We start from the raw sequence: 25,592 nt of genomic DNA, 5'->3' as shown, positions 1-25,592 counted from the left end.
GGCTGTTCACAGAGTGCTGTATCAAAGCATATTAAATGCAAAGTTGATTAGAAAGAAGAAATCTGGTAGGAAAGGTGCACAAGCAACAGGGATGATCACAAGTTTGAAATACTGTCAAGCAAAGCTAATTTAAACATTTTGGAGAGCTTCACAAGGAGTTGAATTAAGCTGGAGTCAGTGCATCAAGATTCACCATGCTCAGACGTCATCAGGTAAAGGGCTACAAAGCCTTTTCTGAAACAGAAAAAACATCAGAAGCATCTTACCTGGAACTAGGAAATCAAGGTCCGGAGTCTGGAGAGGCACATAATCCAAGCTGCTTGGAGTCTAGTGTGAAGTTTCTGAAGCCAATGATGATTTGGGGTACCGTGACGTCTGTTGGTCTGCTGGTGTTGGTCCATTGTGTTGTATCAAGTCCATAGTCAATGCAGCCATCTATCAGGAGATTTTGGAGCGCTTTATGCTTTCATCTGATGACAAGTTTTATGGAGATGCCGATTTCCTTTTCCAGCAGGACCTGCCCAGAATGCCAAATCCACTTCCGAGTCGTTTGCTGACCATGATATTAATGTGCTAATTGGCCAGCCAAAATGCCTGACCTGAATCCCATATAGAACCTATGGGATATTTTCAAGAGAAAGATGAGAAACAGTCGATCCGAGCTGTAGGCTCAATAATGCCTCAGCAGTGCACAGGCTGATCACTTCCATGCCACTCCTCACTCGTCTCAGGGACGTTTTGCTGTCTTCTTAGAGGACTTAGTTATACTAAAGTGATGATCAAATGGAGCCCAAACGGACTTTAATCCTGAGAAATGTGTTCATATTTGCCAAGACACTGAAGTCTGTAATCAAACATCTAAAATCTCAACATGAACTCAACATTTCTCATCAAATCCACATTCATTTTATAGCTCTGTATTTTCCACTAGCACAACTGTTGACTCATTTGGGTCTATTTTTATTCCTCCTCATAAACCATATAAAATAGTTTAATGGTTTTAATGATAGCTTAATGAGATCTCCCTGAACTATGAAAGACCAACCTCTGAGCAATAAAGCACTCCTTTTCAGGTTTCCATTATCCATCGGTGCTGCTCGGAGCAGCTGTCGGTGTTTTACTGATGCTGATCGTGTGCATCGTGATGCTCTACTGTGTACGGTGGGTACAAATGCCCTTTGAGGAATAAGACAACATGATTATACTATATAAGATATTGTGTACATACATAGGTATGAGTGTGTGTGTGTGTTAAATCTTAATACTGTTTCATTTCCTGAATGATTACATTACTGAGATATTGTATAAGCATTAATGTTTTAATGATCTTTTTTCAGAAAAAGGAAAGAAAAACCTTCAGAAACCAGACAAGACGACACATCTGGACACACTCCGACTCAAACAGTGAGTAATTCATTCTGAAAGACATTACAGACGGTTGTTCAGCAGATCTTCACTCATTTTGCTGCTTCTTCTCCATCAGGCCATTGCTCTGGATAATGTCGGTCAGTTTGTGTATGATAACGGCATGTGGTCATCCACTGCACCAGGTGCACAGGAATATCTTCATTATCCCTCCATCGACTTCACAAACACTGAATCACAGTCAGAAGAGATCAGGGACATCGCCTCCTGGATAGGACAGTAGTTCATTCAAAATTGAAAATTTGCTGTTCATTTACTCATCCTCAGGCCATTCAAGATGTAGGTGACTTTTTTTCTTCAGTAGAACAGTAAAAAGATTTTTCCTTGGTAATTAATTATTTCCTATTCAAATATATGTACTACAATTTTTACTTTTATTTTTCATGAAATCTTAAGTATCAAGTGTATTATTAAGATGTGTACTTTAGCTTAATTAAAAGGTTTCTGCAAAAGGAGTAGGCTACAATTGCTAATAAGAATAATTATTATTATTATGTAATCAGTCCATATCATTTCTAAACTGAAAGTTAAACTGAAACTGATATCGAAGCAGGCATGAGGAACTTACAGTCTGATACGTCTTATTAATAAGAAAAACGTCTTGATGTTTGATTAAATTACTTTCATTAAATTAACAATGTCACACCCAGAGTCATCAGGCTTCCTTTGAAAAACTCTGTCTTTGCTAAAGAACAAATGAGATGACATTAGACTGTTTGTGTTGTCTAGGAAAGAGTTTATGTTAAGGCAAGAGTTTTGAGCATAATGTATATAACTCTCACAAATAAAAATTTGACAATCTCGCAAATAAATAATTTATCTTTTGAAATTCAAATGAAAAAAAAAAATGTGTGTAATATATCACTTTTTCTCTGACAAATTTCAAGATTTTTACCCAAGGATTCAAGATAACATGAAAAAAATCCAATTAATTTTCAGAATTTTTGTTTTGTATTTTATTTTATTTTAAATGTCATTCTGAACAATAAATGACTTTTTTTTTAACTTGTAATTTAATTTTATTTTATTACCACAGCATTATATAGAGACAAGCATTAAAAGAGCACGTTTGTTATAGAAAGCCTTTTACAAAGGAGGACATTCAGCATTTGTGAATAAAGAATTTGCCTCTCAGAATATAAAGTTGACAAAATCATGGATGTTCAACATTTATGAATAAAAGATTATACATTCAGAACTGTTAAGTTTGATATTCAGAATTTTAATGCTTATGAAATTGTGGAAATTGGAATTTACAAAAAAAAGGTTCCATTACAAAAAAAAAATGCTTTACAAAATATATGGTCTAAAATCACTATTATTTGTAAGCACATAAAACAACACTTTGGTGGTGAGTGTTACTTATCGTAATCACAGGACCTGATGTGCAGTTTCCATCCGCTCTACTAGGAGGCAGAAGCGTCTTCAGTTTCAGCCTGAGACTTTCAGATGACTGACATCATGACATCAGACTAGGGAGGTCCTTATTTTTGGACTTTTGAAATCTTCTGCTCTCACCCTCACAGTCAACTCTCCTTACTGAGAAATGGAAACAAACCAAAGTTAGCAGAGACTGGACAAAGTTGAAATTCTTCATATAATATTAATGAAAATAACACCACATAATTCATACTTCTATAACACCATTAGTAAACTGTGAATTATGTTAAAAACAAGAACTCAGAAACAGTGTTGTTAGTCTTAAGATGGTAAATTACAGCCTTGAGTTCGATTCTCATCTCACAGACCTAGGAACAAACTCGTAATGAAGAAATTAAAAGTGTTCTGCCATTGTCATGTTACCAAGTATGCTAACTCATACTCAGAGTTTGTGCTCTGCATTAATCCCATCACAATGCACACACACAGCAGTGAACACATACCCCACATACACATATCCCTGCTTCAGCACCAACTACAGCAGTTTGAGGTTCGGTGTCTTGTTCGAGGGCACCTCAGTGGTTTTGAGGGTGGAAGTGAGCGCACCTACACCTACAATCCCTGCTGGTACTGAGACTCGAACCCATGACCTTCAGGTTACAAGTCTGACTCTCGAACCATCAGCTCTTGAAGTACCTGCTGATAAAAAGATACATGTGAGCACACCCTAAATGACAAATTATCTGCATGGAATTGTGCATATATTACAAACTTCTAGTGGAGCAACAAATAAGAGGGTGAGAGGTTAACATTTCTATATAAAAAATATTTTTTTTTTTTAAAAAGTACATTTAACCCCCAATAAGGGCCACCATAAAGCAAAGCATTTCAATACAGATACTGCAGATGATAACTCTGTGAAAGACTCTAAATGTAGAGTAAATGTAATACCCAGCTCTGTGTGTGTGTGTGTGTTTGTGTGTTTATACACACACACACAGAGCTGGGTAGTCACGCTACGGTCACTAAAAGGTTCTGACTAAAGGAGAAGTATTTTCACACACAGTTCTCTCTTCAGTCAGTGTAGAAGCATCATCTTGAGCTCTGAGAGGATTTCTGTCGTCTTCAACTCTCTTCTCTGGTAAGTCATTTACACACAACACACTCAAACTTACTCTTACTCCTGGACTTTTGAGATTCTGAAGTGAAAAGGTTTGAAACATGTTCAAGAGAAGCATGTCCTGTTTTAAATCTTTAGTATTGTTCTGTATTCTATAGAAAAAAAAATCTAGAAAAAAATCTAAAACTTGAATCTAGAAATTTAGATATAAAGAGTTTATATTTCAAGAAAGAGTTATAAATTCAAACACAATAAATTATTTTTTTTATTCTATCAATCAACATTTGCCATTGCACACCGGTGGGTGATTGATAAGTGCATATGATAAACACAACAAAAACAAGTCCAACATTTTTTATTTTTTCGTTCTATTAAAATGTGTTTATTTGTATATTCTGCTGTAAGGTGGAGTGCATGTAAATGATGGAGACACTGGTGATGTTCCTCCTCACTGGATCTCTGATACAAGGTCTCTTTCTTATAGATTATTCCTCTTTTTTTTAACAAGCCGAAATATGATGAAAGCACTTCTGCGTGACCTTCGTGAGATCGAAGAGCAATAAGTGCTGCAGAAATTTGTCCTGCATATTAACTTTGTATGATTATTTCCTTTTGTTTGTTTGTGTTCATCTGTTTTAGGTGTTTTGTGTGACTACAGTATCAATCTGCCACAGACAGTAGAAGCTCTACAAGGATCCTGTGTTTTCATACCCTGCTCATTTGATATTGATGAAACGTTTAAAAAAGACCTCACTAACAGTGCAAAGAGAAAATGGTTAAAAGTTTTGAAAACAGAAGTGTTTGACTCCAGCAGCCCCGACTATGGACTGTTAAAAGGAAAAATATTTGGCACTGCTAAACAGAAAAACTGCACCACACGCTTCGATAATCTTGATCAGAGTCATAATGGGTCATATTACTTCAGACTTGAAGCCAATGGTAAACTGAAATATAGCTACTCAACCTCAGTTCAAATTGCCGTCTTAGGTGAGTGTCATATTGTTCATGCCATTTCTTGAGTGACACTCAACACACATTAAAAATAAATCTACTACTGTATAATAGCTACTTACATTTTTGGATATAATAATCCATATGATCTTGTAATATCTCTATGTGTGTTTTAGGATCTCCACCCAAACCCACACTGAGTCTCTTTAAGGATCAGCAGGAGGTGATGAAGATGATGGAGGTGATTGAGGGAAGTTCAGTGATTCTGCGCTGCTCTAATAAGATCTTCTGTCCGTCTCGTCCACCATCTCTCAGATGGAGCTCATCTCTCAATGAGAACGTCACAGAACAGCAGTATCAGAACCAAACTGAGCTCATCTCTGATCTGAACTTCACTGTTTCTCAGCGTCATCACAGAGTCACTTTCACCTGCACTGCAACACACCAGCTACAGCAGCCGATCACGACACAAGAGTCCTGGATAATACTAGTTCAGTGTAAGAGAGGACAATCTATGCTCAATGACCAACTATAATTACTGCTGTATGTCAGAAAATAATTGTCTAAATGATTTTTCCTCCATCAGATGGTCCTAAAAACACATCGGTGAGGATAAATCCAGCTGGTTTGGTTCTGGAGGGCTGTTCTGTGACTCTGAGCTGCAGCAGTGATGCAAACCCAGCAGTGAACTACACCTGGTACAGAGACACTGAAGGACTCCTGAATCCAGTTCAGACCGGACCAAACCTGACCATCAGCAACACCGACCCGTCACACAGAGGACGATACTACTGTAGAGCTGAGAACAAACACGGCACTCAGAACAAATCAGTGCTGCTGGACGTCCAGTGTGAGTACTAAAAGTTGCAACTATTTACATACAATACTTCCATTTGTGTTATTTTAAAGTTGCTGTCTTTACTACTAGATAAAAAATCTGTGACATCCAGTGTGAGCACTTGTAAATCTGCTGAACGTCCAGTGTGAGTATTTATTTACCTAGTGGATGCCCAGTGCGAGTACTCTTCTGGATGTCCAATCTCAGTACTTGGCTGTACGTCTAGTGTGAATGCTTGATAATCTGCAGTACATCTAGTGTGAATACTCGGTAATCCGCTGTACGTCCAGTGTGAATACTTGGTAATCTGCTGTACGTCCAGTGTGAATACTTGGTAATCTGCTGTACGTCTAGTGTGAATACTTGATAATCTGCAGTACGTCTAGTGTGAATACTTGATAATCTGCAGTACGTCTAGTGTGAATACTTGGTAATCTGCTGTACGTCTAGTGTGAATACTTGGTAATCTGCTGTACGTCTAGTGTGAATACTTGGTAATGTGCTGTACGTCTAGTGTGAATACTTGGTAATCTGCTGTACGTCTAGTGTGAATACTTGATAATCTGCTGTACGTCTAGTGTGAATACTTGGTAATCTGCTGTACGTCTAGTGTGAATACTTGGTAATGTGCTGTACGTCTAGTGTGAATACTTGGTAATCTGCTGTACGTCTAGTGTGAATACTTGATAATCTGCTGTACGTCTAGTGTGAATACTTGGTAATGTGCTGTACGTCTAGTGTGAATACTTGGTAATCTGCTGTACGTCTAGTGTGAATACTTGGTAATCTGCTGTACGTCTAGTGTGAATACTTGATAATCTGCTGTACGTCTAGTGTGAATACTTGGTAATGTGCTGTACGTCTAGTGTGAATACTTGGTAATCTGCTGTACGTCTAGTGTGAATACTTGGTAATCTGCTGTACGTCTAGTGTGAATACTTGGTAATGTGCTGTACGTCTAGTGTGAATACTTGGTAATCTGCTGTACGTCTAGTGTGAATACTTGGTAATCTGCTGTACGTCTAGTGTGAATACTTGGTAATCTGCTGTACGTCTAGTGTGAATACTTGGTAATCTGCTATAAATCTAGTGTGAATACTTGATAATCTGCTATAAATCTAGTGTGAATACTTGGTAATCTGCTGTACGTCTAGTGTGAATACTTGGTAATCTGCTGTACGTCTAGCGTGAATACTTGGTAATCTGCTGTACGTCTAGCGTGAATAATTGGTAATCCGCTGTACGTCTAGCGTGAATACTTGGTAATCTGCTGTACGTCTAGTGTAAATACTTGGTAATCTGCTCTAAGTCTAGTGTGAATACTTGATAATCTGCTATAAATCTAGTGTGAATACTTGGTAATCTGCTGTACGTCTAGTGTGAATACTTGGTAATCTGCTGTACGTCTAGTGTGAATACTTGGTAATCTGCTGTACGTCTAGTGTGAATACTTGGTAATGTGCTGTACGTCTAGTGTGAATACTTGGTAATCTGCTGTACGTCTAGTGTGAATACTTGGTAATCTGCTGTACGTCTAGTGTGAATACTTGGTAATCTGCTGTACGTCTAGTGTGAATACTTGGTAATCTGCTATAAATCTAGTGTGAATACTTGATAATCTGCTATAAATCTAGTGTGAATACTTGGTAATCTGCTGTACGTCTAGTGTGAATACTTGGTAATCTGCTGTACGTCTAGCGTGAATACTTGGTAATCTGCTGTACGTCTAGCGTGAATAATTGGTAATCCGCTGTACGTCTAGCGTGAATACTTGGTAATCTGCTGTACGTCTAGTGTGAATACTTGGTAATCTGCTGTACGTCTAGTGTGAATACTTGGTAATCTGCTCTAAGTCTAGTGTGAATACTTGATAATCTGCTATAAATCTAGTGTGAATACTTGGTAATCTGCTGTACGTCTAGTGTGAATACTTGGTAATCTGCTGTACGTCTAGTGTGAATACTCGGTAATCCGCTGTACGTCTAGCGTGAATACTTGGTAATGTGCTGTACGTCTAGTGTGAATACTTGGTAATCCGCTGTACGTCTAGCGTGAATACTTGGTAATGTGCTGTACGTCTAGTGTGAATACTTGGTAATCCGCTGTACGTCTAGCGTGAATACTTGGTAATCTGCTGTACGTCTAGCGTGAATACTTGGTAATGTGCTGTACGTCTAGTGTGAATACTCGGTAATCTGCTGTACGTCTAGTGTGAATACTTGGTAATCCGCTGTACGTCTAGCGTGAATACTTGGTAATGTGCTGTACGTCTAGCGTGAATACTTGGTAATGTGCTGTACGTCTAGTGTGAATACTTGGTAATCCGCTGTACGTCTAGCGTGAATACTTGGTAATCTGCTGTACGTCTAGCGTGAATACTTGGTAATCCGCTGTACGTCTAGCGTGAATACTTGGTAATCCGCTGTACGTCTAGCGTGAATACTTGGTAATGTGCTGTACGTCTAGTGTGAATACTTGGTAATCCGCTGTACGTCTAGCGTGAATACTTGGTAATCTGCTGTACGTCTAGCGTGAATACTTGGTAATCCGCTGTACGTCTAGCGTGAATACTTGGTAATCCGCTGTACGTCTAGCGTGAATACTTGGTAATCCGCTGTACGTCTAGCGTGAATACTTGGTAATCCGCTGCACGTCTAGCGTGAATACTTGGTAATCCGCTGTACGTCTAGTGTGAATACTTGGTAATCCGCTGTACGTCTAGCGTGAATACTTGGTAATGTGCTGTACGTCTAGTGTGAATACTTGGTAATCCGCTGTACGTCTAGCGTGAATACTTGGTAATCTGCTGTACGTCTAGTGTGAATACTTGGTAATGTGCTGTACGTCTAGCGTGAATACTTGGTAATGTGCTGTACGTCTAGTGTGAATACTTGGTAATCTGCTGTACGTCTAGTGTGAATACTTGGTAATCCGCTGTACGTCTAGCGTGAATACTTGGTAATGTGCTGTACGTCTAGTGTGAATACTTGGTAATCCGCTGTACGTCTAGCGTGAATACTTGGTAATCTGCTGTACGTCTAGCGTGAATACTTGGTAATGTGCTGTACGTCTAGTGTGAATACTCGGTAATCTGCTGTACGTCTAGTGTGAATACTTGGTAATCCGCTGTACGTCTAGCGTGAATACTTGGTAATGTGCTGTACGTCTAGCGTGAATACTCTGTAATGTGCTGTACGTCTAGTGTGAATACTTGGTAATCCGCTGTACGTCTAGCGTGAATACTTGGTAATCTGCTGTACGTCTAGCGTGAATACTTGGTAATCCGCTGTACGTCTAGCGTGAATACTTGGTAATCCGCTGTACGTCTAGCGTGAATACTTGGTATTGTGCTGTACGTCTAGTGTGAATACTTGGTAATCCGCTGTACGTCTAGCGTGAATACTTGGTAATCTGCTGTACGTCTAGCGTGAATACTTGGTAATCCGCTGTACGTCTAGCGTGAATACTTGGTAATCCGCTGTACGTCTAGCGTGAATACTTGGTAATCCGCTGTACGTCTAGCGTGAATACTTGGTAATCCGCTGCACGTCTAGCGTGAATACTTGGTAATCCGCTGTACGTCTAGTGTGAATACTTGGTAATCCGCTGTACGTCTAGCGTGAATACTTGGTAATCTGCAGTACGTCTAGTGTGAATACTTCACAGAATCAAACATCTAAAGCTTCAATAGAAACTGATTTTAGACTAACAAGAATGTTTTGAGTTCCGAAAATTACAGAATGTTTTTATATGACCTCTCATATGTCAAAAGATCAACTGAATTTTGTTTTCTCATTTCATGACCCCTTTAAACCTTTATACAGCACAGCTAGTGTGAAGTAAACTGGTAATAGGTAAAATACAGATATGTGGTGTTTTGTATGGCCTACTGTAGATGCTTGCACACATGCTTCAACACGTTGCCTGCATCTTGAACTTGTACAATGGAGAGATTTAAACCTGCAGCCTTTCAAATCTTGAACTGTAAACCACACATTCTACATCACATTTCTTTTTTTTTCTTCCCTCAGATGCCCCCAGAAACACATCGTTGTCAGCGTTTCCCTCCAGTTCAGTGATGGAGGGCAAATCAGTGACTCTGAACTGCAGCACTGATGCAAACCCAGCAGAGTTCAACTACACCTGGTACAGAGAAACCGGATCTGAATTTGAGCTCCTCCAGACTGGATATAATCAGACCTATATTGTGACAAACCCTACATATGGAGCATGGTATGGCTGTATTGCTCAAAACCAGCATGGCCAATGCAACACAACAATTCAACTTGATGTTCAGTGTGAGTACAAAAGACAGACCTCAAAGTTATGTAATCTGATAACCTTAATCTGATCCCAGATAACATAAATACTGTATACATAGTACTTCAACTGCAGTATTTGCAGCTAACATAAAACAACTCTAGATGGCACTGCAATTGAATGAAAAGTGCATTGTTTATGGTGAATGTGAATGCAAATTGACATTAAAAAGATACAATTTTACTATAAAAGCATGCAAGAAACACTTTCAAACTGTCAAAATATAACTTTCATCACTGATGGCACGAGTCTAAATGATTTGACAGAGACTGTGTAGGATCTCAGAAGAATAAAACTGTTCTGTGAATATAAAAATATTCTTCTGAGATTTTTATCTACAATGCAAAAAAGAAACAATCTGTGAAGTTTATACTTAAAAAAAGGTCATAGTTGCCAAAACTTCACGATAAAAATATTGTATAAACATTTTAGTCTTTTTCACTGGAGAAACCATCTAGATTTTCTTTATCCTAACAATCATATTCTCTATTTCAGTTGCGCCCAAAATCTCCAGCTTTTGTAGCCGAAAAAGCGTAATGGAGTGTGTCTGTGAGGCTCATGGGAATCCCTGCCCTACACTCGAGTGGCGTCTGTCTGGACATGTGTTCACTAACTCTACAGAAATATCCATCAGTGAGGAGATGTTAGGAAGCACAGGAGTGATGAGCGTCCTGACCATCCATCAGTCCCTCACAGACACGGATGTCCTGCAGTGTTTCAGCACAAACATTTACGGCAGCGCTAGTCAACAGTTTCAGACCATCCCACCGCCACAAGACATGGGTGAGAAACAAAACAACAGCTTTATCTGATTGACAAGATTACAAATAATATCCTTTAAAGCACTACCTGCAAGTAATGTATTATGTACATGTTCACTTGCATTACTATGTTTTAGACACTTAAGTACACTTAAAATTTCCAGTGTGTAATAATGTCAATACTTGATTTTAATTTTAACTGTAGTGTTACTCAATGCATGGTTATTATAGTTCACTATAACTTAAACAGAATGTCTCAGTTTTGTTATGTAACCCAGGGAACAGAGACCTTACATCGGCACTGATGTTAGGGGTTTAATTTGAGAGCCACAATCACCTCTGACTATTACAAGAAATGGCCAATGACTACTACTGCATATAGGTTGCTTGCCAAGCCTCACCCCTTACATAATAGCGGTATATATAGTTTTTGTTGAAGAACTATGAAAGCATCCTGGCATTCAGCACACTTCAAGGTTGTGGCATGAGGGACATAACGTGCCATGTCCATCAATAACCCACCCAACACCCAGTACGAGACAGAAATTATAAAGTATAAATTTCGGGTATCTCTTGTTCATTGAAACCACAATAATGGGGAAGACTGCTGACTTGGGAAACTTGCAGAAGACAATCAGTGACACCCTCCACAAAGAGGGTAAGTCACAGAAGGTCATCACTGAAAGGGCTGGCTGTTCACAGAGTGCTGTATCAAAGCATATTAAATGCAAAGTTGATTAGAAAGAAGAAATCTGGTAGGAAAGGTGCACAAGCAACAGGGATGATCACAAGTTTGAAATACTGTCGAGCAAAGCTGATTTAAACATTTTGGAGAGCTTCACAAGGAGTGGAATTAAGCTGGAGTCAGTGCATCAAGATTCACCATGCTCAGACGTCATCAGGTAAAGGGCTACAAAGCCTTTTCTGAAACAGAAAAAACATCAGAAGCATCTTACCTGGAATTAGGAAATCAAGGTCCGGAGTCTGGAGAGGCACATAATCCAAGCTGCTTGAAGTCTAGTGTGAAGTTTCTGAAGCCAGTGATGATTTGGGGTACCGTGACGTCTGCTGGTCTGCTGGTGTTGGTCCATTGTGTTGTATCAAGTCCAAAGTCAATGCAGCCATCTACCAGGAGATTTTGGAGCGCTTTATGCTTTCATCTGATGACCAGTTTTATGGAGATGCCGATTTCCTTTTCCAGCAGGACCTGCCCAGAATGCCAAATCCACTTCCAAGTGGTTTGCTGACCATTATATTAATTTGCTAATTGGCCAGCCAACATGCCTGACCTGAATCCCATATAGAAACTATGGGATATTTTCAAGAGAAAGATGAGAAACAGTCGATCCGAGCTGAAGGCTCAATAATGCCTCAGCAGTGCACAGGCTGATCACTTCCATGCCACTCCTCACTCGTCTCAGGGACGTTTTGCTGTCTTCTTAGAGGACTTAGTTATACTAAAGTGATGATCAAATGGAGCCCAAACGGACTTTAATGAGAAATGTGTTCATATTTGCCAAGACACTGAAGTCTGTAATCAAACATCCAAAATCTCAACATGAACTCAACATTTCTCATCAAATCCACATTCATTTTATAGCTCTGTATTTTCCACTAGCACAACTGTTGACTCATTTGGGTCTATTTTTATTCCTCCTCATAAACCATATAAAATAGTTTAATGGTTTTAATGATAGCTTAATGAGATCTCCCTGAACTATGAAAGACCAACCTCTGAGCAATAAAGCACTCCTTTTCAGGTTTCCATTATCCATCGGTGCTGCTCGGAGCAGCTGTCGGTGTTTTACTGATGCTGATCGTGTGCATCGTGATGCTCTACTGTGTTCGGTGGGTACAAATGCCCTTTGAGGAATAAGAAAACATGATTATACTATATAAGATATTGTGTACATACATAGGTATGAGTGTGTGTGTGTGTTAAATCTTAATACTGTTTCATTTCCTGAATGATTACATTACTGAGATATTGTAAGCATTAATGTTTTAATGATCTTTTTTCAGAAAAAGGAAAGAAAAACCTTCAGAAACCAGACAAGACGACACATCTGGACACACTCCGACTCAAACAGTGAGTAATTCATTCTGAAAGACATTACAGACAGTTGTTCAGCAGATCTTCACTCATTTTGCTGTTTCTTCCCCATCAGGCCATTGCTCTGGATAATGTCGGTCAGTTTGTGTATGATAACGGCATGTGGTCATCCACTGCACCAGGTGCACAGGAATATCTTCATTATCCCTCCATCGACTTCACAAACACTGAATCACAGTCAGAAGAGATCAGGGACATCGCCTCCTGGATAGGACAGTAGTTCATTCAAAATTGAAAATTTGCTGTTCATTTACTCACCCTCAGGCCATTCAAGATGTAGGTGACTTTTTTCTTCAGTAGAACAGTAAAAAGATTTTTCCTTGGTAATTAATTATTTCCTATTCAAATATATGTACTACTATTTCTACTTTTATTTTTCATTAAATCTTAAGTATCAAGTGTATTATTAAGATGTGTACTTTAGCTTAATTAAAAGGTTTCTGCAAAAGGAGTAGGCTACAATTGCTAATAAGAATAATAATTATTATTATGTAATCAGTCCATATCATTTCTAAACTGAAAGTTAAACTGAAACTGATATCGAAGCAGGCATGAGGAACTTACAGTCTGATACATCTGGAAGAATAACGTCTTATTTAAATGTTTGATTAAATTATTTTCATTAAATTAACAAATTCACTCCCAGAGTCATCAGGCTTCCTTTGAAAAACTCTGTCTTTGCTAAAAAACAATGAGATGACATTAGACTGTTTGTGTTGTCTAGGAAAGAGTTTATGTTAAGGAAAGAGTTTTGAGCATAATGTATAATAACTCTCACAAATAAACATTTGACAATCTCGCAAATAAATCATTTATCTTTTGAAATTCAAATGGAAAAAATGTGTGTAATATATCACTTTTTCTCTGACAAATTTCAAGATTTTTACCCAAGGATTCAAGTTTTTCTGAAATTTTTTTTCAGAATTTTTGTTTTATATTTTATTTTAAATGTCATCCTGAACAATAAAGTTGACTTTTTTTGAACTTGTAATTTTATTCTGTATATTACCACATCATTATATAGAGACAGGCATTGAAAGAGCACGTTTGTTTTAGAAAGCCTTTTACAAAGGAGGACATTCAGCATTTGTGAATAAAGAATTTGCCTCTCAGAATATAAAGTTGACAAAATCATGGATGTTCAACATTTATGAATAAAAGATTATACATTCAGAACTGTTAAGTTTGATATTCTGAATTTTAATGCTTAATTGTGGAAGTTGGAATTTACAAATAAAGGTTCCATTACAAAAAAAAAAAACGCTTTAAAAATATATGGTCTAAAATCACTATTACTATTTAAAAGCACATGAAATAACACTTTTGTGATGAGTGTTACTTATCGTAATCACAGGACCTGATGTGCAGTTTCCATCCGCTCTACTAGGAGGCAGAAGCGTCTTCAGTTTCAGCCTGAGACTTTCAGATGACTGACATCATGACATCAGACTAGGGAGGTCCTTATTTTTGGACTCTTGAAATCTTCTGCTCTCACCCTCACAGTCAACTCTCCTTACTGAGAAATGGAAACAAACCAAAGTTAGCAGAGACTGGACAAAGTTGAAATTCTTCATATAATCTTAATGAAAATAACACCACATAATTAATACTTCTATAACACCATTAGTAAACTGTGAATTATGTTAAAAACAAGAACTCAGAAACAGTGTTGTTAGTCTTAAGATGGTAAATTACAGCCTTGAGTTCGAGTCTCATCTCACAGACCTAGGAACAAACACTCGTAATGAAGAAATTAAAAGTGTTCTGCCATTGTCATGACATGTTGCCAAGTATGCTAACTCATACTCAGAGTTTGTGCTCTGCATTAATCCCATCACAATGCACACACAGCAGTGAACACATACCCCACATACACATATCCCTGCTTCAGCACCAACTACAGCAGTCTGAGGTTCGGTGTCTTGTTCGAGGGCATCTCAGTGGTTTTGAGGGTGGAAGTGAGCGCACCTACACCTACAATCCCTGCTGGTACTGAGACTCGAACCCATGACCTTCAGGTTACAAGTCTGACTCTCGAACCATCAGCTCTTGAAGTACCTGCTGATAAAAAGATACATGTGAGCACACCCTAAATGACAAATTATCTGCATGGAATTGTGCATATATTTCAAACTTCTAGTGGAGCAACAAATAAGAGGGTGAGAGGTTAACATTTCTATATAAAAAAATATATATTTTTAAAAAAAAGTACATTTAACCCCCAATAAGGGCCACCATAAAGCAAAGCATTTCAATACAGATACTGCAGATGATAACTCTGTGAAAGACTCTAAATGTAGAATAAATGTAATACCCAGCTCTGTGTGTGTGTGTGTGTGTTTGTGTGTTTATACACACACACACAGAGCTGGGTAGTCACGCTACGGTCACTAAAAGGTTCTGACTAAAGGAGAAGTATTTTCACACACAGTTCTCTCTTTAGTCAGTGTAGAAGCATCATCTTGAGCTCTGAGAGGATTTCTGTCGTCTTCAACTCTCTTCTCTGGTAAGTCATTTACACACAACACACTCAAACTTACTCTTACTCCTGGACTTTTGAGATTCTGAAGTGCTAAGGTTTGAAACATGTTCAAGAGAAGCATGTCCTGTTTTAAATCTTTAGTATTGTTCTGTATTCTCATGTAAACATCTAGAAAAAAATCTACAATTTTAATCTAGAAATTTAGATATAAAGAGTTTATATACCAAGACAGAGTTATAAATTCAGACACAATAAATTATTTTTTTAATTCTATCAATCAACATTTGCCATTGCACACCGGTGGGTGATTGATGAGTGCATAGGATAAACACAACAAAAACAAGTCCAACATTATTTTTCTTTTTTCATTCTATTAAAATGTGTTTATTTGTATATTCTGCTGTAAGGTGGAGTGCATGTAAATGATGGAGACACTGGTGACGCTCCTCCTCACTGGATCTCTGATACAAGGTCTCTTTCTTATAGATTATTCCGCTTTTTTTTTAACAAGCTGAAATATTAAGAAAGCACTTCTGCGTGACCTTCATGAGATCGAAGAGCAATAAGTGCTGCAGACATTTGTCCTGCATATTAACTTAGTATGATTATTTCCTTTTGTTTGTCTTCATCTGTTTTAGGTGTTTTTTGTGGCTACAGTATCAATCTGCCTCAGAGAGTCGAAGCTCTACAAGGATCCTGTGTTTTCATACCCTGCTCATTTGATATTGATGAAACATTTAAAAAAGACCTCACTAACAGTGCAAAGAGAAAATGGTTAAAAGTTGTGAAAACAGAAGTGTTTGACTCCAGCAGCCCCAACACTGGAGTGTTAAAAGGAGAAATGTTTGGCACTGCTACACAGAAAAACTGCACCACACGCTTCGATAATGTTGATCAAAGTCATAATGGATATTATTACTTCAGACTTGATGGTAAACTGAAATATGGCTACTCATACTCAAAAGTTCAAATTGCCGTCTTAGGTAAGTGTCATATTGTTCATGCCGTTTCTTGAGTGACACTCAACACACATTAAAAATAAATCTACTACTGTATAATAGCTACTTACATTTTTGGATATAATAATCCATATGATCTTGTAATATCTCTATGTGTGTTTCAGGATCTCCACCCAAACCCACACTGAGTCTCTTTAAGGATCAGCAGGAGGTGATGAAGATGATGGAGGTGATTGAGGGAAGTTCAGTGATTCTGCGCTGCTCTACTAAGATCTTCTGTCCGTCTCGTCCACCATCTCTCAGATGGAGCTCATCTCTCAATGAGAACGTCACAGAACAGCAGTATCAGAACCAAACTGATCTCATCTCGGATCTGAACTTCATTGTTTCTCAGCGTCATCACAGAGTCACTTTCACCTGCACTGCAACACACCAGCTACAGCAGCCGATCACGACACAAGAGTCCTGGATAATACTAGTTCAGTGTAAGAGAGGACAATCTATGCTCAATGACCAACTATAATTACTGCTGTATGTCATAAAATAATTGTCTAAATGATTTCTCCTCCATCAGATGGTCCTAAAAACACATCGGTGAGGATAAATCCAGCTGGTTTGGTTCTGGAGGGCTGTTCTGTGACTCTGAGCTGCAGCAGTGATGCAAACCCAGCAGTGAACTACACCTGGTACAGAGACACTGAAGGACTCCTGAATCCAGTTCAGACCGGACCAAACCTGACCATCAGCAACACCGACCCGTCACACAGAGGACGATACTACTGTACAGCTGAGAACAAACACGGCACACAGAACACATCAGTGCTGCTGGACGTCCAGTGTGAGTACTAAAAGTCATTATTTCCTCCCAACAGCAGAGACATGGTGCCTTGCTCATGGACACCTCAGTCGTGGTACTGAAGGTGGAGAGAGCACTGTACATTCATTCTCCCCATCCCATCCCAAATCATTAACCAATAAACCACAACTTCTCAATGCTCTAGACTGCTCTAGACATTGCATTAGAATGGAAAGTGCATTGTTAATGGTAAAAATTAATGCAAATTGACATGAAAAATTAGCTATTTTACTATAAAAGCATGCAAGAAAAGCATAACTTCACAGCATGAAAATACCCTATTAAAGAATGTGTTAACAATCGTAAATAGGTTGACAATATATAGTCAGAAAATGCATATGGGAAGACAGAGGGAGACTTGGTTCCCCTTTTGTAAATGATTTTGTAACAGATCAACAGGTTCAAGTCATGCTACTGTCAGCAGTCCTTCTATAATGGAAATGTAGTGACCATAAAATGGGGTTAAAATTATTTTCTGAGCATTAGATGCTGCATATTAAACACTGTTTTGGCAAAAATAATTTTAAAAAAAAATAAGATTAAGTTGATTACTCATTCCAAACCTTGCATGACTTCCTTACTTTTTTGAGAAATGTCTCAGTATCTTTTCATCCATGCAATGGACGTCAATGGGGTCCAGTGTTGTTTGGATCCCGAAATCCTCCAAAATATATTTTTGAAATAGTCATGTCAGACTTTTTATAACTGAGTACTACTGTAAGGAAAATGAGTTCTTCAACACATTAATGCCATTTTCACCAGTATGGCATTATCGTAGACTTATAGGAACTAACTGTAATTTTAAAATTGTGGCTTGTTCCTCTTTTCTACTTCAGCAAACTTTTGTACTCTTTTATGTTTTTCTTCTGTTGTTGTCATGAACTTTTGTTTTCACCCACAGTTCAGACAAGTCATGAATTTTTTTAGATACTTTTTCACTGTTTATATGAAGGGAACTTTAAACAAATTAACATGGTTTTACTGTGAAATGTTTAGTGTTTTATCAATAAAATAATAAACATGTTTTACACTGTAGAAACAATTGTGATCTTTTTTATCCTAACAATCATATTCTCTATTTCAGTTGCGCCCAAAATCTCCAGCTTTTGTAGCCGAAAAAGCGTAATGGCGTGTGTCTGTGAGGCTCATGGGAATCCCTGCCCTACACTCGAGTGGCGTCTGTCTGGACATGTGTTCACTAACTCTACAGAAATATCCATCAGTGAGGAGATGTTAGGAAGCACAGGAGTGAAGAGCATCCTGACCGTCCATCAGTCCCTCACAGACACGGATGTCCTGCAGTGTTTCAGCGCAAACATTTACGGCAGCGCTAGACAACAGTTTCAGACCATCCCACCGCCACAAGAGACAGGTGATCTGATTGACAAGATCACAAATAATATCTTTATCCTTGTGGAAAATATGTGTGAATTATTCTATTGAAAATACTACATGCAGATAATATATTAATGACAGTACAGTTACATGCCTATGTTAAAGACACTTGAGTACACTTTTAAAAAGTGCAATATGTAACTATATTCATTTCATATCAGAGATATCCTGACCTGTGATAGACCAACCTCAATAAAATAGAGCAATGAAACTCTGCTTTCCAGGTTTCCATTATCCATCGGTGCTGCTCGGAGCTGCTGTCGGTGTTTTACTGATGCTGATCGTGTGCATCGTGAAACTCTGCTGTAAACGGTGGGTAAAAATGCCCTCTGATTAAACACAAGAAAACATGATTACATAATATATATTAGTGGTGACCTCAAATAGTCGTGGATTCGAGGCTTCGATTTTAGTAGCCTGATTCGACTACCAATCTCACAGTCGAATAATGAAGAACATCTCAAAAAATTTGAATATCATGGAAAAGGTCTTTATTTTTTGTAATTACATTTTAAAAAGTTAACTTTCTTATATTCTAGATTAATTGCACACAAACTGAAATATTTAAAGAGGTTTTTTGTTTTAATTCTGATGGTTATGACCTACAGCTCAGGAAAATAAAAAATTCAGTATCTCAAAAACTTAGAATATTCAATTTTGAGCTGGATTAATTTGATTAATTTTGAGTATGAATACTGGGTACCTCTTGGACTAGTTTAGAACATGCCACCACAATTATTGGAAAGACTACTGACTTGACAGTTGTCCAGAAGACAAACATCAAAACCCTCCACAAGGAGGGTAAGTCACAGAAGGTCATTGCTGAAAGGGCTGGCTGTTCACTGAGTGCTGTATCGAACTATATTTATATAAAGTTGACTGGAAGGAAAAATTATGGTAGGAAAAGGTGCATAAGCAACAGGGATGACCACAGCTTTGGGAAGATTGTTAGGAAAAGATTGTCTGATTCAAAGCAAAAAACACCATTAAAAGAAAATGCTGTGAATTTTTTTAATAAAATGCTGTGAATTTAACCGCCATGTTTCTGCACGTTTTTGCATGAAGATCGCATCTACAAAAGGAGTGCATCCTTTTTGCAGATAGCATATAAGTCCTAATATTAACGTTATGTTGTATAAATAACGAAGCGTATTCTATATGAAATTATGAGTTGAATCCCATTAATTAAAAACTTGCTATCAAATGCATCACTCTACTGGTCATCTTCAGCACGCACAGGTCAAAAAAGAAATGCAGAACATTAATAACTACTGTCTTATAGACGTTAAACGGCAGTAGCTATAATGAGAGCACTATTGTAAAAAAACTGAATTGTTAGGGTTTTGCTGACGTTTAGTGTTAACTATCTTTTAATCAAAACATAAAACATTATTTACCCCGTTTGTAGCCTATCTGTGAGGTGTTCGTTACACATTTTCCCTTTGTGTTATAACATCAGTAATTGTCTTACTTGACGCAATGAATTTTGTCCGGCCACCAAACATATGATTTGACTATCAGTCAAATATCGGCAATATTTGAATTTTTTTATTCTGATATATATTAATATATTTAAATTATCTGGAAACTCTTTTTTTTTTTCAGAAAAAGGAAAGAAAAACCTTCAGAAACCAGTCAAGATGACACATCTGGACTCACTCTGACTCAAACAGTGAGTGATTCATTCTAAAAGACATTACAGACAGTTGTTCAGCAGATCTTCACTCATTTTGCTGTTTTCTCCATCAGGCCATTGCTCTGGATAATGCTGGTCAGTATGTTTATGCCGATAACGGCGTGCTGTCATCCATCACACAGAGTGCACCAGAATCTCTTCATTATTCCTCCATCGGCTTCACAAACACTGAATCGCAGTCAGAAGACATCAGGGGCATCGCCTTACTGACGTGTGAATACGCTGCGGTCCAACACTGTTCTGCAGGAGCCACAGATGCAGAGAACAACACCTCATCATCTGAGACACAGCCCAAAAAACACAACATGAAAGCAGAGATCACAGACACGCCATCACTGGCATCAGAAGACGCGATTTATGAAAACACCAGCCATCGCTACAGAAAGAAATAACTTTTTTAGGTTTTATAGAGCGATTTAATGGATAGTTCATCCATTCATCTGCTGCCACAGGGATTAAGTTTGATCTTCTGCCTTATGTGCTTTTTTGACTCTTAAAGTGACGGTACTCATTGACTTTTTATTACCAAGGACCACGATTTCAGCTAAAAATCTTCCTTATTCTTTTACTGAAATAAAAAAGGCACCTACATCTTGGGTGGATGGTACTGATAACAGTTTAACATTATTTACCTTAGCGTACCTTTGGGGTCTTTGCTATTATATTCCAATATTTAGTTATAGTTATAGATAAAGAGTTGTTTTTTACAGATGACTTGCTGCTGTGTTTAATAATTTAAGTTGTTAAAATAACATTCTGTTCTGTAAATGCATTGTGTCCTGGTTTATTTAGCAACTTTTCAGAATACCAAATTAAGTATGCAACTAAGAACTGTAAGACTTTGAATGTTAAAGTGTAAAATTAAAAATCGTAGAAGGGTTCATCAGTTGTATTGGCTGCACTGAGGGGCCCCCAAATAATTCTGCTTAGGGCCCCATAAAGGCTTGGGTCAGACCTGCCTTCAATCATCTCAATCATCATAATACTTCACATTTGAGCAATTCAAAGGATACAAGCACCAAAGAGGAAGTAAAAACACAAATTATATATTTTGCAACCTGTTTCCGAAAAGACTTAGAGAAGTTCAAAACAATAAACATTCAGACGAAAAAATGAGAGTTTAAACCGCTTACCTCTGAGATGAGAGCAGGAACACATGCTCGAGCACACACACACACACACACACATTTAATTATTTATCTTAAATACAGTTATTTTGTAACTGTTTTAGTTCTGTCTGCATCCTGCTGTAATCATGAATGGTTGTGATATTAAATCATTAATCAATCATCAAGAATCATATTTGACTGAAATCCATCCTGATTTTGAAGTTCATTAAATATAAATTGTGCATAAGATCTGGTAATTAATACTCACAGTTTTCTTGTAACCAGAAGTTGTGGCCTAACGTTTTATGTAAAATCAATCAATTCTGTCACAACACATTTGTGGTTGGAAATGACAATGTACAGAATATAAATGACATTCTCTTGTTTTGAATTTATTGTAACGTTGCAGTCAATCAATAATTAGTCTGTTTTCCTGAAAGAGGAAGACTGTGACAGTTACATTCCTGTTATCTATGTCAACTATAGGACTTTACTAGCAGAAAGATGAGCTCAGAGCTACAGAGAAGTAGCAAAAGAGACATTTTCATTCTGTGTGAACTTTAAAAAGTAACTATATGTCAATTTCATTCACTATAATGGCTTCTAACAAGACGAATAACTGTTTCTTTCTCCAAACATCTGTTGTTCTGGGAGGACGTCATCAGGTGAGCAGATTCGAAATTCCGCGAAAAGTGCAGATTGCTTTACGGCAGCAAAAAAAAATGCATTACTTATGACAGTGAACTTAAGACTTCTATAGGTGTCTCCGAAGATACACAAACTACATGCTTTCAAACAGTAAAAAAAAAATGTTTTGTAAAATTGTAAATGTCAAAAATTTCTAAATTTATGTTTAATTTTATGTTAATGTGTTGCGGTTTCTTTGTAATTATTAGTGAAATCTGCTAGCAATTTGTAAATACATATTGTTTCACTGCAGATCCTAAAGCACATTAACAAAAAATAAAAAAATTACATGAGAACATGATTTTTAAAAACTGCATTTTAACAAATATTGTCAACAATGTGAATATTATAAAGATTTGAATTATATGTTGAAATGTTTTATTCTAAATGTAACATTTAGATAACTTTTTTTATTCTTATTTTTAAATTTAAACGAAAGTTTTTCACAGAATTTGAATGTTATGAATAGCATGTTTGTGTGGGTGAAATGAAATATGTTTATATAATTTAAATTGTTTTTATTTTTAAATTGTCCTTGCACCTGCCTTTAAAAATGTGCAGGTTAAAATGATTTTTAATATCATAACAGAAATGAACAGCATATTTGCAATAGAGATTTCGTGCACACATTACACAACACCTCAGACTGTTGAAACTTTCCAGACATGTTCATGTCCCCATGTGAGAAAGTGTTTCACAATTTCAACAAAAACATTCTTAACTGTATTTTTTAAAAATGTGTAAAACTGACCAGGAACATAAACAAAACCAATTCAGATAAAGAACATCATATTTCATTTTCCTTTCATTTTGCTTCAGTTATATGAGGGGAATAAAAGATGAAGACATACAGGAACTTAGTCATTTTCAGTTTATTTTCTCATGAACTCTTTTGAAACAAACAGTCAAGCACACAATTTTATCAAAGTACAGTTTTCCTTTCAAAGACCTCGACCGAACAACGTCTGACAGCTCAACATGGAGACAAATGTTGAGAGGAAGGTCAAAATCCAAAAATCTCTTATGTAAAAAGCAAACATGCACGTGTTACATATGGAAAAGATTTCAGTAGGGGACTTTTTTGTTAAAAAATAATTTTACTCCAAACCCAATACAGCTCAGTCACCTCATCTGTACAAACATCAGTGCAGAGCACAAACACTGGAGACTGTAAAGATCACATTGGCAGTAGAAGCTTTATTTGAAAGCTCAGCTTGGCTCAAAACGAAGGGTTGCTGTTGTTAAGACACCAAGGTGTTCGATTCTAGTAGAAAAATTGCTGTGTTTTTCATGTCTGGAATGCTCTAAGAGGAAATTTGTGTTCGTGTGCTTTCTCTACTGAGACTCATAACGTGCAGGAGAAAAAAACCCATCTCAAATCATCTAAAGTAATCGCCGCACTACTGCTAAACGAGCCGAGGAAGACGTGCGCTTACCGAGGAACATGAATACTGTGTGCGACATACAAAAGACGGACGACGGAAGGCCGAAACATTTATAAACGGTGATCCAAAATTACAGTTTGGCAATAGACCACCAGGGGCAGTGTAGAAAAATGTTCACTCGTGAGATCCTCAAAAAAAAGTGTCGATTGATCACAATGCTGTACGAAATATTAGCCGCCAAGTTTATATTCGAATAGGAGATTCATAAAACGTTATAAATACACTCGTTTTGGTTCTTATGACAAGCAAACAGAAATAAAACCGCTTCAGAAACGATAAACTAGAAAAGTAACATTTAGAAGGAAGAAGCACAGGTTGTGCTGCATAGAAATGACTAAAGTGTCTTTACGTTTCTGGATTCAGAGCACTTTAAACAGTGGTTTTTACACATAAAACAACATTGAAATGGAGACTCTATGCTTTTTTTTCTTCACTTTTTTCTTTTCTTTAAAAAATACGGGAAGCACTCAGTCATTTCTGGACATAGATGTTCTTAACCAGCCATCTGATTCACCTTCGCAAATATACATTTGTACATTTTTGGTATGCATATCATCTGAAAAGGAATATATTTATATATCTAGAATATTTACAGACTGAAGAAACTCTCTTATGCCCGTCTATAGACAGAAATATCCTCATCTAACAATCGCAAAAAGAGTCTGATGCTAAACTGCTGTACAAACACATACATGGTGTCGACTATGTCATATTTAACAAAAAAAAAAGGTCCCTTTGTGTTTTCTAAATGTTATTATTAATCAATAATAATAAAAAATATATAATATATATATTATATAATATATATATATAATTATATATATTACATATAACAATTATTTTATCAAATTTATTTAATATTTAAAATGTAATATAACAGTAGTTATTTCTACAGCAATACTAAAAATACTGTATTACAGTCATGAGAATTGCCATTAAGCATAATTCGAGATCCATTAAAAATGCATTAAATTTTGGGGAACGTGCTTAATTGTCATGAAAAAGTTCAACTAGGAATTATTTTTAAATTCCTTAGAAATAGGCTGCAGTTTTTTTAGAAATAATCTTTTTTTTCTCTAGATTTTGGGTGTTCATGTTTAAACTGGTGGATGTATTCTTATGGAAAAACAATGTCTGATGTTAGAAATGCATCAGATCTGTTGCAGTTCACTGGCCTTTCCCTCCGAATGCAGCAAATGAAAAAAAAATAAGAAAAAAGACAAAACACCAACCAAAAATGCAGTGAAAATGTAAGACTATGTTCTTGAAGGCTTTTAGTACCACACGGTCTGAGATTTTGCCGGCTGGATTACGTGGTGTTAAAACAGACAGGACACAAACGAACCGTTAAAAGACACAAACAGCAAAGCTTCGAGCGGTAGATCTGATGCTCCTAAACACTTTCTGTAGAAGAGAAGGCTCAAATCATCAGAAGACACAAAGGCAACATCTCCAGATGTTTGATGGTGGTGAGAATGTAAAGGAGAAACACTAAAAGTAAAAAAAGTGTGGTTGCATATATAATCGTTATTAAGGACAGTCGTTATAAAAGAGGACACCTTTAAAATCAGCAGATGGAGGAGTCAGGTGGAGCGAGTGGCCGGTGAGGAAAGCTAGGATGGCTGAAGACACCTCTGGAGGAGGAAGTGCTCGGACGACGGGGACACACACTTCCTGTTGCTCCGGTCATTGGGTCAGAGTGCTGGAAGCCCTGAAGTAGGACAGGAACTTGTAGCACAAGCTCACGACGAAGTACCAGATGTTCCTGGCCATCTGAGAGCGAGCGATGAAGACGCGCCAGATGAAGACCAGCAGCAGCGTGTTGAACGTGTATCGGATGTTTCTCAGCCTGTGAACAGAGGATCAATAATTCAACGAAACACCGAACACTCTTACTGACTATCAACTTGCAAACACAACGAGAGTTTAATCAAGCTTCCTCTTCTCTATGGACAGGATGCAGTGTGTTTCCAGGCCACAACACCATTATTTATTCACACTCATGCAAAACTCTCATATGACCTCAGAAGACCTTTGGTAATGCAGAAAAAAAAT

At 37.4% G+C, this 25,592-nt stretch overlaps 2 protein-coding genes across 3 annotated transcripts in view; one reads left to right on the top strand and one right to left on the bottom strand.

The window, feature by feature from the left end:
* LOC127955901 (B-cell receptor CD22) overlaps positions 1 to 21,068 on the top strand; it is a 32,148-nt gene extending 11,080 nt beyond the window's left edge. Inside the window, exons 6-11 of the mRNA XM_052553516.1 lie at positions 5,463 to 5,726; positions 16,924 to 17,187; positions 18,290 to 18,577; positions 18,825 to 18,912; positions 20,206 to 20,272; positions 20,350 to 21,068. Coding sequence (XP_052409476.1) covers positions 5,463 to 5,726; positions 16,924 to 17,187; positions 18,290 to 18,577; positions 18,825 to 18,912; positions 20,206 to 20,272; positions 20,350 to 20,688 — 1,310 coding nt within the window. The 3' untranslated portion in view covers positions 20,689 to 21,068. The remainder of the gene's footprint in view (positions 1 to 5,462; positions 5,727 to 16,923; positions 17,188 to 18,289; positions 18,578 to 18,824; positions 18,913 to 20,205; positions 20,273 to 20,349) is intronic.
* Positions 21,069 to 22,949: 1,881 nt separating this feature from the next.
* Positions 22,950 to 25,592, bottom strand: part of LOC127956688 (fatty acyl-CoA reductase 1) — a 29,188-nt gene continuing 26,545 nt past the window's right edge. For both annotated transcript variants that reach the window (XM_052554849.1, XM_052554847.1), the window contains exon 12: positions 22,950 to 25,386. In XM_052554849.1, coding sequence (XP_052410809.1) covers positions 25,224 to 25,386 — 163 coding nt within the window. In that variant the 3' untranslated portion in view covers positions 22,950 to 25,223. The remainder of the gene's footprint in view (positions 25,387 to 25,592) is intronic.

This window comes from Carassius gibelio, chromosome B4, assembly GCF_023724105.1.
Source record: "Carassius gibelio isolate Cgi1373 ecotype wild population from Czech Republic chromosome B4, carGib1.2-hapl.c, whole genome shotgun sequence".
NCBI lineage: Eukaryota > Metazoa > Chordata > Actinopteri > Cypriniformes > Cyprinidae > Carassius > Carassius gibelio.
This window is presented reverse-complemented; position numbering and strand designations above follow the sequence as displayed.